Source organism: Eptatretus burgeri, chromosome 9, assembly GCF_056783735.1.
Source record: "Eptatretus burgeri isolate ZD-2024b chromosome 9, Ebu_testis_v1, whole genome shotgun sequence".
NCBI classification, from domain to species: Eukaryota; Metazoa; Chordata; class Myxini; order Myxiniformes; family Myxinidae; genus Eptatretus; species Eptatretus burgeri.
Genome location: NC_140969.1, coordinates 28820280 through 28836275, shown reverse-complemented (window position 1 = coordinate 28836275; position 15996 = coordinate 28820280). Strand labels below are relative to the sequence as shown.

Sequence of the window (15996 nt, the reverse complement as noted above, 5' to 3'; positions counted from 1 at the left end):
GCGGACTTGCCTGCTCGCCGACCGGCTGGCGGACTTGCCTGCCCGCCGACCCGCTGGCGGACTTGCCTGCCCGCCGACCCGCTGGCGGACTTGCCTGCTCGCCGACCGGCTGGCGGACTTGCCTGCCCGCCGACCTGCTGGCGGACTTGCCTGCTCGCCGACCGGCTGGCGGACTTGCCTGCTCGCCGACCGGCATGCATTTCCAAGCCATCACCCTCTTTGCATTTTCATTTTTGATCTGTTGGTATCTTTGCAAGCTATCACCCGAAAAGCTGCATTCTTTTCTTTTTCTCCCAAACCTGAATCTACTGAAGGTATGTTTTGAACAGAAAATGGTGAAGTTCTTCAGGTGTGTTAGCAAATTCCTTCTTAATCCAATCCTCTTCAAATTTCTAAGATTTTTCCTTTCATGGAACATGAGTTGGTACCGATTGGTTTGTATGGGGCATGGATATTTGATTCCTCATTTTATTTTTCTTCCTAATAATTTGTTAAGTCATCGACCTGTGGGCTATTTTGTTGCTTTTATATTTTGTTGTTATATATATTTGCAGGTTTGGACTGTGGGCTATATTTTGTTGTTGTATTACACATCTTTATTTGGCAGGAAAAATTGTAAATGGAATCCGAATTGTCTGGTTGGGCTTGGTGAACACACCTGGTCTGGTGAATTTGATGAAGAATCCTTCTCAAGTACAGATCACCCAGATGGTGAACGACGTGTCCAGGTTTGCAAAGCTTCAGGGCAGAGTTTGTTACCATTTTGGATGCAATTTGTTTTGAATATTTTTGCTGAGATGAAATGTTTGGGGATGATGTTATTTTTAGCCCAAAGCTCATCCAAATATTTTTTTGTCAACATGTCTTTGCCTTGCACAGCCACATTGTTTCTGTCTTGAGTGAAGGTAGTAAATTTCCATGAACATGATTTTGGACTTCTGAAAGCCATGCTCATTACAATAATTCTTTTCTGGCTGTTTCATGAATAGTAATTAAATTATTTGGTTTTTATTAGCTCGCCTGTTCGAAGAACAGAGAGTTATAGCGATACCCCCGGCGTGAGCGTGAGCGTGAAAATGTTAACGTTTTTGGTGCAAGTTATTTCCTTTCTCATGTTTTTATCTACCACACTATTTTTTACTGATTACAATATACAAATACATATATTGATTTAAAATTATTTGGATCAGATTTCACTGCAATGCTTTATACAAAATATTATTAGACTAGTCTTTTAAAAACGATAAATGTATAAACAGGCGAGCATTGGGTGGCTTTGACACCAACTCTCTGGTATATTTGGGTGGCAGAATGGCCGAGCGATACGCACACTCTCTTCAAAGCTATCTAGCCTGGGTTTGAATCTCGACCCAGCTATAAACATCACATTATATCACACTGATTCTAACATGTATGATGAAATACCTATTCGAGTCTGTCCCCAAGTTTTCCCCCAGACCTAGCTTTAAACTGTCACCTGGTGTTTCACAGGCAGGGTGATTAATTATCATTGTGTGTGCCGTCCCTCAGACGGGCGTTAAACTGGTGTCCCATCTGCCGACATTTGTTGGATGTTAAAGACAGGCTAACCCCCGCTTTAGCAGGGAAAACTGCCTTAAAATGCTTGTTCTTGTTGTTGTTGTAGTTGGATGTTAAAGATCCCACTGTGTCTTTCGTGATCCTCGGCCAACCCCACAAGAATGTGGAAATAATTGTGACTTAAAGAAATAATAATAATTATATTTATATTTATATATTGGATGAGGGATTCTTCAGCCATTGCTCAGAAATCACCACAAATCCATGATCATTACTCCAGTGCACCACAATTGTTTGACCGCTTCCTCCATGAGGCATGAATGATATTGTTACGAATTCGCGCCCGCCGGCGTGCGAACTGCCGCTTTCCCCTAATTGTAGCAGCTCGCCCACCGGACGGACAATTCAGTCGTGACCTTCCTGAGCAACGCCGGAACCCTGTCACGGGTGGGTCTTCAACCCCACCACGGCCTAGCCAATTTTCTACCTGCGCAGGATAGGGTCAATCGCCCAATCTCGATATACCTAAGTACCCGCGCGGATGGCTAACCGGGAGACTGTACCTCGGCGCAGGTCAGCTTGGGACACAAACCGCTTAAGCGGTCCGTTCCGTAGTGATAACCGAGAGGGTATTATCGCCGACCTCACCGGATACGATTCTATTTAACGGGTGTTTAATACCCAACTATTTATTCCACGATGCAAGATGGTATTTCCAGTGGGGGAAAGAGGACGCAACGAATGGGATACATTTCACACAAGGACATTTATTACAACTAAGCACGTATGTACAGCCAGGCAGCCATGCACGTATGTACAAGCAAATAGAAGCAATACCACCGACTACAATGAGAATGTACATGCACAGTCACTTATACAGGGTCTACTTAAGATACGGTGCCACAGAATGCATTCAAAAACAACAGGAAAGACCTCCCCATAGGCAGGGACCAGGGACGGGGTCCGTGGACCTTTATGTCCGTGAGCCTTGGCTGACCGAATAGGCCCACGAGACTGATGCAGGTTACCTGCCCCCCCCCCCTCAGTGGTCGGCGAGTCGTGACGCTTCGTCCCCACGACAGCTAGCGTGGCCGCGCCTGATTCAGGGCCTCCCGCGTGGCCGGCAAGCTCTCTCCGGCACTCCTCGCCCGGACGCACAGGTTCGCACCACACAGCGGCAGAGCTGCACCTTCAGTCCGCGTCTCCGATGCACAGGTCGCTCCACTGGACCAGCAAAGACAAGCGAGTCATGAACCACAAAGAGCGGGGAGGTGAGTGAACCATGAGCAGAGAAAGCAGCGAGAGCATGGACCACAGGGAGGCAGCTGAACCACTGGAGGAGAGCGCATGAACGAGAGGGGGACCAGCGCAAACGAGAAGCCAAGTCAGCAAGAAGAAGAAGAAGCTGCAAACCAGAAGAACCAGGCTCGTGACAGACGCATGAACCACAGGGAGACCGCTCAAGCCTCGCGTGCCGTCCGCCTTAAATAACGCAGGGCTCCGCCCTTCGCCCCACCCCGTTTTCGGCTCCACCTACCTTCGAGTAGCTTCTCCCAAAGGGGCGTTCCTCGACTCCTACCGCGTCACACCGCGCATCCACCAATCGGGAGCGAGCTGCCTTGCCCCTTCTCGTGCCAGCCGTGGAGAAGGAAAGGCGCGAAAACCCACGCACTAGCGCAGGTTTCCTTGTTGTTCTTCACTTCACGTGCTCGGACCCCTTTTCGACGCGACGAAAAGGGTCGTAGCGTGATCTGTCTGTTCAAAATAACAATCGAGAAAGAAAAACACTATCTCAAAGGGTCGCAACCCGGTGTACACGAAAAATTCCCTCTAAACAACGGTGGGGAAAGCTATCTGAACACTCACTTACCGGCATAGCTCATCTAAGGAACCTTTTATGATGTTCTGCGAATTTCCACAGCCGTAACAATATTAAGATGAACCAGGTGTGAATTGAAGGTGGATTTTTTGTTTTAATTTTGCCTTTGTATGTATGAAGCAAAAATACATAAATTGGAGAGTCCTTCAAAAAACAACAGTCCAGAAGAATGGCTTTGCACTGGGCTGTGGCTGATTGCTTCAGATTAGCTTTATGTGATGAATGGCTTCATTTGAGAGATCTAATATGGCAACATGTAAACTTGGGTGGATAACATTTTTTGGTTTGGCCAGGTTAGTTTCCGGTGAGGTGCAGGTTTGTACATTTCTGTCTGAAAAATGTTCAGTGACCAGGATTTCGCATTCGAACAAACAAAGTTTGTGTAAAGTTCATATGCATATGGACAATTGTTTACATAAATAGATGTTCCCATGTGCAAAATCGGCATGCATTCAAGCAATGAAACATTTGTGTAATAGGCACACATTGCAAAAATCACATCACATCTGTATGGCATGCAAAACCAAAAAGGTCTGTCTTGAAATCAACAATAGATTACTGTAAGTCGACCAGTCTTCTTCCTCAAAGTTGTGAAGTTGCCTTCTCAGGTCTGTCATTGGTGAACACTCTGCCTCTCCCCACTTACCCCACTCCCCACGCATCATCTCACTCACCTCAAATGGACTCGTATGAGACTCCTTCTGAAAAGGCAGAATGTCTCGATTCAGTTGTTGTTTCCAAAGGTGTACCCAAGCCACTCGCTGTATCCCCACATTTCCCATTGCCTTCAAAGCTGTTTCGACATTGCGGAAGCAAAATGATGTTTTGTTCAGCTTTATCTCTGCATTGGCAATGGGCCAAGATGGCATCAGTGTGCATATTCTCAAATTATGCTCTTGTTGCTCTTTTTCTCTCTTCAGCATCGTGCGTCTCCTTTGGCTGCCTCCCATCTGCCTGCATCTCCATTACTATTGCTCCATTCACAAAAGAGTGCCCAAACAATCTCTCAACTTGAGATCATGGAATCCATCGTCACTGCTGACTTCAAGTCTTTCCTCTTTTAAAACTGCCTGATATCTGGCCATCAGGTTGGATTGTGTTCCACTCACTCAACTCTGGACATTCTGCTGCTCTTCATTCAGCAATTTTTGATGTCCATAAATCTCAAACAACCGCTCAGGACCATCTCCTTTGACATCTCTTCCATTTAGTCAGGTTCCTTGTGTCCATAATTTGACGTTCGTTGGAATTTTTTGGAGAGTAGCTAACTCCAGCATTTTTGGAAAGCTTAAACAATACCAAAACAGAAAATCCATGTTTCACATTTTTTTCAATGCATATAATGTAGTCAAATAGGTGGTTTTGGGTAAAAACTTGTTTTTTTTTTTAATTTCAGCTCTGAAAATTCAAAATTGATCGCAAGCAAGCAACTGATGATGCATATTTGTTAACTAGAGGACAGTTCTTAACATAGAATACATATATCTGTATTTTGAGCAATGGTTGCCATGGAAACGGCTATCATTTTGTCAAATTACCGTTTATTTAATGTATTGCTTTCAAATCTTGAAACAAGTAACGTATGAATATGGTGATCAGTGAAATGTACTTAATGTCAAATATGAGTTTGTAGCCAATTGGCATCACTGTCTCTAATGTCACTCATCATTGCCATCGTCATCATCACTATCGTGGTCATGCCGTTCAATGTTTGAGTCCTCGTCATTCTCACACGAAGTGCTGCACATGCAAAGATCAGTGCATGTTAAGTTCTTGGCCCTGCAGGAACATCTCTGTGATGAACATTCTGTCTTGCACTGGCACCTTATCATCTCGATAATTGCCTTTGGTGCAGGGAGTATGTCTGTTGTTGTCGGTTTGAGTTGACCACTCGTGTCCTTGTGGAAGCCATTCTTTAATGGATCAAGAAATGTTTGCTGAGAAATTGCTGCTTGACCCCAAACGTATGTCTGGATATGTACCTGCATGATATGCTGCCTCAGAACACCGACAGTTGGTGGTAACTTGTCATTCTCAGCCATGTTCTTACAGAAGAGATGCCACCGAAGTTCAGGGATGCTGGAAATATTGACACCACTTGGATAATAACCTGAACAGACAAATCTTGCTAAAGTTGTGTATAGGTCCTCTGACAGTTCAGCATCCTTACAGAGCATAGCAAAGGCATCTACCATGTCGTCATCAGCCTTCAAGTAGCACTGGAACCACTTTGCCTTACCATGTCGAGCGAACTGCCCAGTATTATCGGCACCTGTGAATGCGTGGAAGGCTGGCAATGCCTGGGCTCTCTCCTCACCTTGGGCCTTCCAGATTGGCTCGATTTTGACAATGCTCGATGCCATTGAGATAGATATGTGTCTTGGCAGGAGATGATAGTTTGCTATGGCAAGAACCAGAACATCCGTATCAGGTGAGAATATCGCCAGCTCAATATCTCCCGTGTGTTGCTGTGATGCAGCTATTGCTTGCTGGATCATCAACATATCAGCCTCCTCATGGTTATTCGCCTCAAATTGGAGACCCCTGTTGCTCGACGTCCGCCCAGATGCTGAAATGACTACCACCTTTGTTGAATCGCGGTTGTATTCTAGAGTTTTCTCTGCCAAGTACTCTGTCAGATCAGCCCTACACGTGCTTGGACGCGCGCCGTGCCACATCACGACGTCATGCCACGCCCAGCAACCGTAACCTGAGGCGATGGCATGGCGTTGCGACGTGGCGTCACCTATTTTCCCTACAAGATCACAAGTACAATACATCAAACTACAAAAACTTAAAATCAAACGTTTTACTACTGAAGGTGCCGAAACCTTCTGATATTGAACAACAGACACAGCAATGTTTCATTGCACAGATGGCTGTTTCCATGGTAACCAACTGTTCCAATACTTGAAAATCATAATACTTATGTGTAAGTTCGTCAGGGTCACTATATTTAATAATTATTTAGGCCATCCGATGGAAAATATAATTAAAAAAAATATATATTAAAAATGGCAATTCTACTCCAAAAATGCTGTTTCCATGGCAACCGACAGTCAAAATGCAACATTTTATTTTCTTATAAAATCCATTGTTAGCCATTTAACAGTAATCCATCAGTTGGTTATTTTGTATTGTTTCAGATCTTTTTCAAATTGGAATTCAAAAAAAGCTTTTTTCACCCCAAAACGACGTTTCCAAAAGTTGAAAAAAATGTGAAACATCATTTTTTATTTAAATAGATTTTAAACTTCTCAAAAATCAATAGGTTTGCTACTCTCCAAAAAATTCCAACGAAATTACACAAGGAACCGAACTAATTTGACAAAACCAGTCTGGAATTCTGCTCTGCTAGCTAATCTTGCTGTCCACTGCATACTATCTCTGCATACCACGACTGCATACCACGATCACACCTATCTCTCTGACTTCCGCCACTTGCGCAGTCTATGCATTGCTATCAATGGAACTCTTTCCTCTCTCCTCTCTTTTCACCGAATGCAGGCTGTAGTATCCCAGGGCAGTGTCTTGGGCTCGGTCTTCTTCCTCGTTAACATTAACAACCTCTCCAATGCTCTGGAAAACCCTCTTCCTTTTTACAGATGATTTCAAGTTGTGTTGTAAAGTGTCCCATACAACTGACAGACAGACAACAACTGCATCACTCTCTGCTGATCTGGAATTTATTAGATGTTGGTCTGTTAAATTGAAGCTGTCTTTAAATTCTGGAAAAATCTTAGTCTTGCCCTGTCACTCCAGAAGGATCACATATGAGACAAACGGACCTATCTATATCTGTGGTCAGCCAATGAAAGACCGAAGTTCAGTCTGTTGTACTTCTCGGCCTCACAATCAACCATGACCTCTCCTTTGTTGACTACATGCATATATATATATATATATATATATATATATATATATATATATATATATATATATATATATATTATAGGTTCCTGGTAGCTCTGAGCAGAACCCAATATGCAGTAAAGTAGAATAAGTGAATGGATAAGCCTGGTGTAATTGGCTTGACAGTTAAGGTGGCTGGCTTGAGATCTTAGGGTCTTGAGTTTGAGCCCCTGCCATATCGTTGGAATAACAGCAGGTGGGTTGACTCAGCCTGTCATCCTTCCGAAGTCAGAAAAATGAGTACCAGTTTGCTGGTAACGGTTGCTCTGCATCAGAAATAATGCAACCAGCAGCCACAGGCTGCATACGAAACAGCAGGTCAATGGATGGGCTTTTTAATTTTGTACAGGGATATATTAAAAAGTAAAACTGAATAAACTAGAAGGGCTCTCTGTAGAGCGCATACCTCTGCCACGTAATGCCTGATCCACAAGAACATATCGGGCCCAATACATTTTTAGATCCTCGTGGAGGATCTCTTAAGTCTTACTCACGTTGTTGTTCTTCTGCTTCTTCTTTTGGACTTTTTTGTTTCATAGCCTCCAGTTTTCATCAAAACTTCCTGAAACTTGGCATATATGTGTAAAAATACCCTGCACAGTCAGTAACCATCTCCGATTTTGAAAATTCCTCTGAGAAAAAAAGTTATGGCATCAAAATATCTCCGCTAATGGAAATCGCCTAAAAAATTATCTCCGAAACTAGGCAAGCTTTTTGAATTCTGTTTGCGGCAATCGAACAGGGCATTAGCAGAGATGAATTACCGCACATATGATACATCACTATGATGTCATATCAATTTTTATGAAGTCGTTCCTATTTTTTTACTTTTTGTTTCACAACCCATAGTTTTCATCGGATCTTCGTGAAAGTTGCCATGTATATGCAGAAAGCCCACGCGCAGGCAGTAACCATCTCCGATTTTGGAAATTCTTCCTAGAAAAAAAGTTGACGTCATAATATCGCCGCGAATGGAAATCGCCTATACCATTATCTCCGAAACTAGGCAAGCTGTTTGAATTTTGTTTGCAGGAATCAAGACGGGCATTAGCACAGATAATTTATCGCAAACCTCATACATCGCGATGACGTCATATTCGTTTTTATGGCGTCATCATGAAGAGGACGAGGATCTTAGCTCATTTGAGCTTGTTGAACTAGAAGAGCACTCAGTGGAGCACATACCTCCATCCCATAATGCCTGATCCATGAGACCATATCTGGCCTAAAACATTTTTGAAATATCATGTGCTATATATAGTTTTTGAGCCGTCTCTCAATGGTGAAGAATCACTTCAACATTCCAGTAGTCGGATCCTGATTCGAATCTTCAACAAAATCAAATCAATTTGTCATGGTTACGCACCCAACGTGTCCACCAAGTTTCATCCGAATCCTTTACAACTTTTTTGAGATATCGTGCTATATATCGGTTTTGCCCTATCTCTCAATGGTGAAGAATCACTGAAAAATTATCGGATCCGGACCAGATCTTCACCAAAATCTAATCGGCTCATCCTTGTTCACTCACCCAACCTGTCCACAAAATTTCATCCGGATCTGTCCACAACTTTTTGAGATATCCTGTACACAAACAAAACAGACAAAAATAAACAAATAGAAAGGGGTGAAAACATAACCGCCTTCACCTTCGGTGGCGGAGGTGAATATCATGCTATACAGTACTATATCATTTTTGGCCCTATCTCTCAATGGTGAAGAATCTTTAAAAATTAAATAATTATCGTATCCAAATCTGGATTTAGTCCACAAAGAAATTTGAGTCACAAAATTTTTTTATGACGTCATCGGTAATGTGATTCGACAGCCATATTGTTAAAAAAAAAAAAAAACCTTCAAAAATCTTTTCTGAAACGGCTGACCAGATTGAGATGAAACTTTACACATATGATCGCCTATCCATGAGGAACAAAGGATTCACAAACGTGATGTCATAGGTCACATGGTTTGGCAGCCATATTTGATTTCCCCTAAAACGTATAAAAATCTTCTTCTCCATAACTGCTGGACAGATCGAAGTGCAACTTCACACAAATGTTTCCCAAGTCATGATTGCACGAGTTTGTTAAGGAATAACTGATTGGTCACATGTTTTGGCAGCTATATTCGATTGAAGAAAAATATTAAAGTGTTTTCTCTGGAACCGCTTAATCATTTGATGTGAAACTTCACTTTTATGATCTAATAGTGATTGGAAATACAGGTTTTAAATTTGAAGTTGAATGGATGCATGGTCTGGCAGCCAGAATTATTATTATTTTTTTCATCTGGGTTATTTTGGATTTTAGATGTATTTATTTTTTATTCTTATTTTTTTTGAATAAGGCTCACTTGGCTGTGCCTGCATGGATTTGAGGGTAGAGGAGTAGCAGCTGAAATGCGAATCTTATCCAGGTTCCTCCTGATGACTCATCTTTGCTTTTTGCATGTTTGGGTTCCTTCTGATTATAATTACTCCAATGCAGGACTGTACCTATTTGGTCTTTCATTTGATTTGAATTGAATTTATTGTAATCCCATTCTAAATTCAAATGAATAATAATAAAAACATGTCATGGGTCAGGGTCAGAGTCACGTGTCCAATCAAAGCAGGGTTGCATCACAGCGGGACGTCTTTGTACCCAGTAATCATTGCCAGCAGTTATAAAGTGGCAGTTCTAATTATGTCTCTTATTAATTATGTAACACACCAGTACACAAACGCCACACAAAATACACCACACTAAAGTCCTGGCGAGGGTCTGCAATCTCCGATTGTTCTTTTTCTTGTTTAATCATGCACTTACTAATGCATTTTTGTCATTCCCTTAGGACTCTTTCGTTGGCCTAAAGAATCTTGGTGCGACTTGCTATGTGAATACCTTCTTGCAGCTGTGGTTTCACAACAGACCATTCCGCCAGGCCCTCTTCCTGTACCAGCCAGGACCTCAGCTTGGCTCTGCCACCCAGGAAGGTGCTGCAAGCACACTCACAGCATACTACTGTTACAATGCATTTGGTTGGTGAGACAGCCTTAAAATATATTCCACAATGTTTTATTTGTTTTTATCTGGAATAAGGTACCACATTAATGAAGCTTGATAACAGAACTTCTGAAAGGTCATCTGTTTTTTTTTTCTTTTTTTATAAACACTGGGTTTTCTTGAAAGTCTTGAAAGTATAAATTTTGTCTTTATCTTTTCTCAAGGCCTTGAAAGTCTTTGAAAAAGTCGTTTTTTACTCAAGATCCTTAAATGTTTGTCGAATAGTTGTCAAAATTTAATAAAGACCTCAAAGATTACAACTCTGACGTTGCGACAGCACTAAAATCGACCCCAGCCGCACAACATGTTCTTTTTGTATGAGCACCCAGTGTGAATCATCCCCACTTTCATGTCACCATCTCCCTCGCCGAATGGCCTTCTGTCTATCTTCTATTACCAGGCTCGGAGGCATAATGGTTGGAGCATAGGTCATAATTCCATCCAAAGTGACCTGTTGTTTCTATTTGCAAGAAAATTGGTTTACCATTTCAGCAATATGGTACCCTGAATAGCAAAAGCTTGGAAATCAAGGCCAAGTACCAGAGAGTATTGAAAACTCAAGACGTGTCCAGAAAGATTGCCTTGAGTTCTTGCTTGAAGTTCAAAGCATCCATCCATTATTGACTTGGAAGAAGCAATAGCTGAAGTGGGAACGCATCTGAAGTTCAGTTCATAAAGTTGGAGTAGAGATGAGATGATGGCTGGAGCAATGGGAGATGCCATCACTTTGCTTTTGATGGAGATAAGGCTGACTTTTTGAGCCCTGGAGTTGAGTGGATTGCATTTTGAGCCCTTGTGATTCAGTGTGATATTGGAAAGTTTCCAAGATGAAAGAAAGTAACCATCTAATAAAGACCTTGAGAACAGGAAAGAGAAGAACTTGTGGCCAAATAACAGATTTTGAGAATTAGAGTGTGGTATTGATGAAGAAAAGAAGGGAGGTTAAGAGAAGGGGTTGGAAGATTTATGAGGTGGGGCCGTGGGGGACGTGTAGGGGAAATGTTGTAAAGTATATTAGAGGATGAGGGCCAGGTATGAGCAACTTGGTGAAGCAGAGGTTTGGAGGAGGAGTGGAAGGAGTACGGAGAGGCGTTTTGGGGAATTGCAGAAGTTTTGTGTGGAAGGATTTCAGCAAAGGGTGCATCGTCGAGAGAGAAACCAGGTATGGTGGGTGGAGGAAGTAGCGAAGGCAGTTGGTGAAAAAGGTTTGGAAGAGAATGGAGAAGATCAAGGATAGAAGTAGGCAACTGGATGTGGGGTTGCTGCACCTGTATGGGCAAAAGAAGAAAGCAGCAAGGAGAGCTGTGGATAAGGTGAGGCATGATATGGAAATTGGAGGTACACAACAAGTTGCAAGAGAATAGTGGAAAGCAGATAATTTATAAATTTGCTCTTGACAAGGATGAGGATAGCAAGGACATTAAAGGGGGGGGGGAGGAAGGTATGATTAAGGATGGTGGGAGGCCAGTGACAGAGATGAGGGCAGTATTGAAGATGTGGGTAGGATATTTCAAGGAGCTTGTGAACCGTCAATGAAGCAACAGTGAGCTGGAGTTACCGTGTTATGCAGAAGGGAAAATGGAGTTGGTGGAGATCACGGGGGAGGAAGTGTGGACAGCATTGAAGAGGGTAAAGAAGGAAAGAGCACCAGACATTGATGTGTGTGCAGAGATGATAATTGCAGCGGAAGAAGTCTAAGTCAGTTGTATGAAAAGGCTGTTGGATATATGGATGAGAGAGGGTTCAATTCCGGAGGATTGTAGGACAGGGTTGATTGTGCTGATATGGAAGGGGGAAGGGCGATGTTCAATATCTGGAAAAGTACAGGGGCATTATGCTCCTTAGTCCTGTCACCAAGGTGCTGGAGAGGATTCTGGATGGGAGGATAGCAAAGAGTGTGGAGATGTAGATCGGAGAAGAGCAGCAAGCGTTTAGAAAGGGTAGAGGAATGACGGATGGGATGTTCACATTGAGACACCTGGTCGAGAATAGGGTGGAGGTGCAATGTGAAATGGCATCGGGATTTGTGGACGTGGAGAAGGCCTATAACACTGGCCCAAGAGAGATTGTGATGGCGACACTGAGATGGATGGGAGTGCCAGAAGCAGAAGTTAGGTTGGTGGAAGAGATGTACAAAGGAACAAAGGGAAGAGTTTGGGTGGGTCCTAGGATCTCTGAGTTCAGTTTGAACATCAGTTTGAGCCAGGGAAGCATTTTCAGCCCACTCATGTTTATCATGGTGATGGAACTGCGAAGCAAGAAGGTAAACATGAGGGTTAGTTTGGGGGAGGATGCTGTATGTGGACATTCTGGCTGTTGTGGTGGAGATTGGGTGGGAGATGCAAGTAGTACTGGGGGAGTCGGTGGAGGCATTTGGGCAGCATGGCCTGAAGGACGAGTATGTAGAAGACTGAGGTGATGCAGGTCAGGCAGCAGGGAAAATAAATGACTATCAGGTTAGAGGGGAGGGAGATAAGACAGGGAAATAGAGTTGAGTATCTGGGGGGGGGGGGGGGTGGACAGTGACCTGAGATGGTAAATCCGAGGCAGAGGTGCGGAGGAGGATCCAAGTGGGTGTGAATGTGTGGGGTTTAATGGCAGACAGAAATGTATTAAGGAGATTGAAAGAGAAGGTTCTGATACTGTATAATGTCGTCTTTCCTTGACGGTCTGGAAAAAGGTGGCACTGACAGAGAGACGACAACAGAGGCTCCAGGTTTTTTTTTTTTTGCATACCTTGTCGAGGCTCGTATGAGAGCTAACACACAACGCACATCAAGGGGGGCGTGAGACAGGAAGGGAGGGAGTGGGAAGGACAAAATAGTGGGGAACAGACATTTGGAGATCTGTGGAAGGGCGAGGGATGGGACGGGGAACATGGGGAATAGAAGATGGACATTACAGGGACTTTCAGGAAGGAAAGCAGGGAATTTGAAGGAGGTGGGCTTGGGTGGATTATCGGGGGTAGAAAAGATCGAGGATTTGGATGGGGGATGATAAGAGGTGGTGGTGAACAGCTGTTTTGAAGGCCTGGAGGGAGGAATGGGAATGAATAGAGTGAGGGAGTTTATTCCAAAGGTGGGGAAAAAGAGGAATGAAAGAGTGAAGGTGAGCAGTGATTCGTGATTTTGGTAGTTTTACCAGAAGGGGGTTGTTGGCGGACCTTGAGCGCCCTGCGGAAATGTGGGGGGGACAAATCGCAGAGAAAGCAGGGGGGCGAGGCTGGAGAGGAGATGGTAGAAGACAGAAAGACCACCGATCAACGTGCGGTGATTGAGTGAGAGGCCCAAAGACTCAGCCTCATTGCGGGAGATGCCAATGATCCGAAATGCCTTGGTTTCTACAGCGTGAAGCCGAGATAGGTGGGAGGCAGGAGCACCAGCCCAGAGGGGAGAGCAGTACTCCATCAGGCTGCGGACAAAAGCTTTGTAAGTGGTCAGGAGCTCAGGTGGGCCGAGGAAGGACCTTGCACGATGGAGGATTCCCAGTCGGCGACTGGCTTTGGAGGCGAGGTTTGAAATGTGGCTTTCCCAGGAAAGGTCATGGCAGATAGTGAGACCCAGAAGCTTGAAAGAAAGGACTTCTTCCAGAGGATTGTTGAGAAAGTGGATGGGGGGGTTTTCTAAACGGTCCTTTCGAAGAGACATAGTGAGAGTGTGAGATTTGTCCGGATTGAAAGACATGATCCACGTGTTGGACCAGTTTGTGATTTTATCTAGATCAGCAGTGAGCGAAGAAGCTGCTGCTTCCCGGTCTGAGGGATGACCGATGGTACGGCAGAGGGTGGAGTCATCAGAAAAGAGATATAGAGGATTTTCCAGAGTCAGAGAGATCATTGATGAAAACCAGAAAAAGAACAGGGCCCAGAACGCTACCTTGAGGAACTCCAGCCTGGACAGGAAGTTGGGGGGGGGGGGGATGAAAGAACTCCATTTAGGGCCACACGTTGACTGCGACAGGAGAGGAAGTCTGTGAGCCATGAGTGGAGATGGCCTTGGATACCATAGGAAGAGAGTTTGGTGAGCAGGGCAGGATGCCAGACTGTGTCAAAAGCACGTGATATATCCAGGGATACGGCTCGGATTTCCTGTCTGGCATTGAGGGCTTCCATCCATTGTTGGGATTGCAGAACCAGCATATCCAGGGTAGAGTGACCTGGTCTGAAACCAAATTGATGATCAGAAATCAAGCCATTGGAGAAGAGGAAGGATTTGATGTCTGAAGCAATGATGGATTCCATAACCTTGCTGATGATTGGGAGAAGGCTGATTGGTCTGTAGTTGCAGGGATCTGTTTTTGCACCTTTTTGTGCAGGGCAGTGATGTTTGCTGATTTCCAAGCAGATGGCAGATGGGCTTGAGCAAATGAGAGGGTGAATAGAACAGAGAGAGGGTGAGCAAGAGCAGAAGAGCAGGCTTTGAGGACACGTGGGCTGATGCCGTCTGGACCGGTTGCAGAATCTGAGTCGAGGTTTGACAACAAGCTCTCTACCTTGTCAGGAGAAAAGGACACAGAGTCCAGGGACAGTTGGGTGCGATTGGGTAAGGTGGGTCGAGAAAGTGATGGGTTTTGGACACAAGATTTAGCTGCAAACACTGAGTTTAGGCATTCAGCTTTTTCACGTGCAGTATCAGCAGTGCTGCCATTTGAGGTAAGGGAGGGGATGGAGGGGGAATATACACCAGAAACAGATTTTATTAGACGCCACCAGGATTTTGAGGAGGGAGAGAGGTTTGAGAGTTCAGACTTGAGATGAGAAAGATGTTGTTTTCTGGCTCTCCTGAGGGTAGATACACACTTGTTCCGAGCTTTATGGAAGGAACTGAGATTGCCCTCAGTTGGGTTTGCTTTCCATGAGGCAAAAGCAAGTTGTTTCAGGACAACTGCCTCACCACAAGCTTCAGTGAACCAATGGCGGGAGGAAGGGTAGGACAACTGAAGACGAGAGGGGATAAATCTGTGCATGAGGGGAGCAAGTTTCTTTGAAAGAATTCCCAGGATGAGTTGATGTTGGAGAAAGTAGAGATAGGAGACCAGTCTATAAGTTTGAGGGCTGCTTGGAGACCCTGCCAGTCGGCTTGAGTGAAATGCCAGACTCGACGGCAGTGAGGTGGTTCTCTGATAATAGCCAGAGAGATGTCCACTTTGACAAGGACGTGGTCAGAAGAACCGCTTGGAGCGGAGGAAGAGCAGCAGATATTGCCAGGGAAATTTGTCAAAATTGGATCCAGAAGAGATGGAGTACCATTGGTTGAGATCCGGGTAGGGAAGTTGACCGATTGATTCAGTCCCAATGAGTCGCAGAAAGCTTTTGCTGAGGTGCCATGACAGCTGAGAGAGGTACCCACACCTAGCCAACTGGCATGATGACAATTGAAGTTGCCACATATGAGGAAGAGAGAGTTTGGATGAGAAGATAGAAGTTGGTCCATGTTTTCAGATAGTGAGGTGTAGATGGAGTCATCACTGTTAGGTGGACGGTACAGTACACATATAAACATGAGGTGGGAGTTGAGGGGAAGCCGTAGCCAGAGGTATTCCTGGGGGTGTGGGAGAGTGAGGGCAGTGCATGGAGAGTGAGGAATAGAGTCTTTGATGAAGAGAGCAACTCCTCCACCAGGG

General features: G+C 44.4%; 1 protein-coding gene across 4 annotated transcripts in view; it reads left to right on the top strand.

Moving 5' to 3' along the window:
- The window catches only part of USP48 (ubiquitin specific peptidase 48), a 180711-nt gene that overhangs the window by 2315 nt on the left and 162400 nt on the right, over positions 1 to 15996 (top strand). For all 4 annotated transcript variants that reach the window (XR_015061515.1, XM_085894514.1, XM_085894513.1 and 1 more), the window contains exons 2-3: positions 608 to 728; positions 10163 to 10304. Coding sequence is in view for 3 of the 4 variants with exons in the window: in XM_085894514.1 (XP_085750640.1) it covers positions 608 to 728; positions 10163 to 10304 (263 nt within the window). In the remaining variant the exon portion in view is untranslated. The remainder of the gene's footprint in view (positions 1 to 607; positions 729 to 10162; positions 10305 to 15996) is intronic.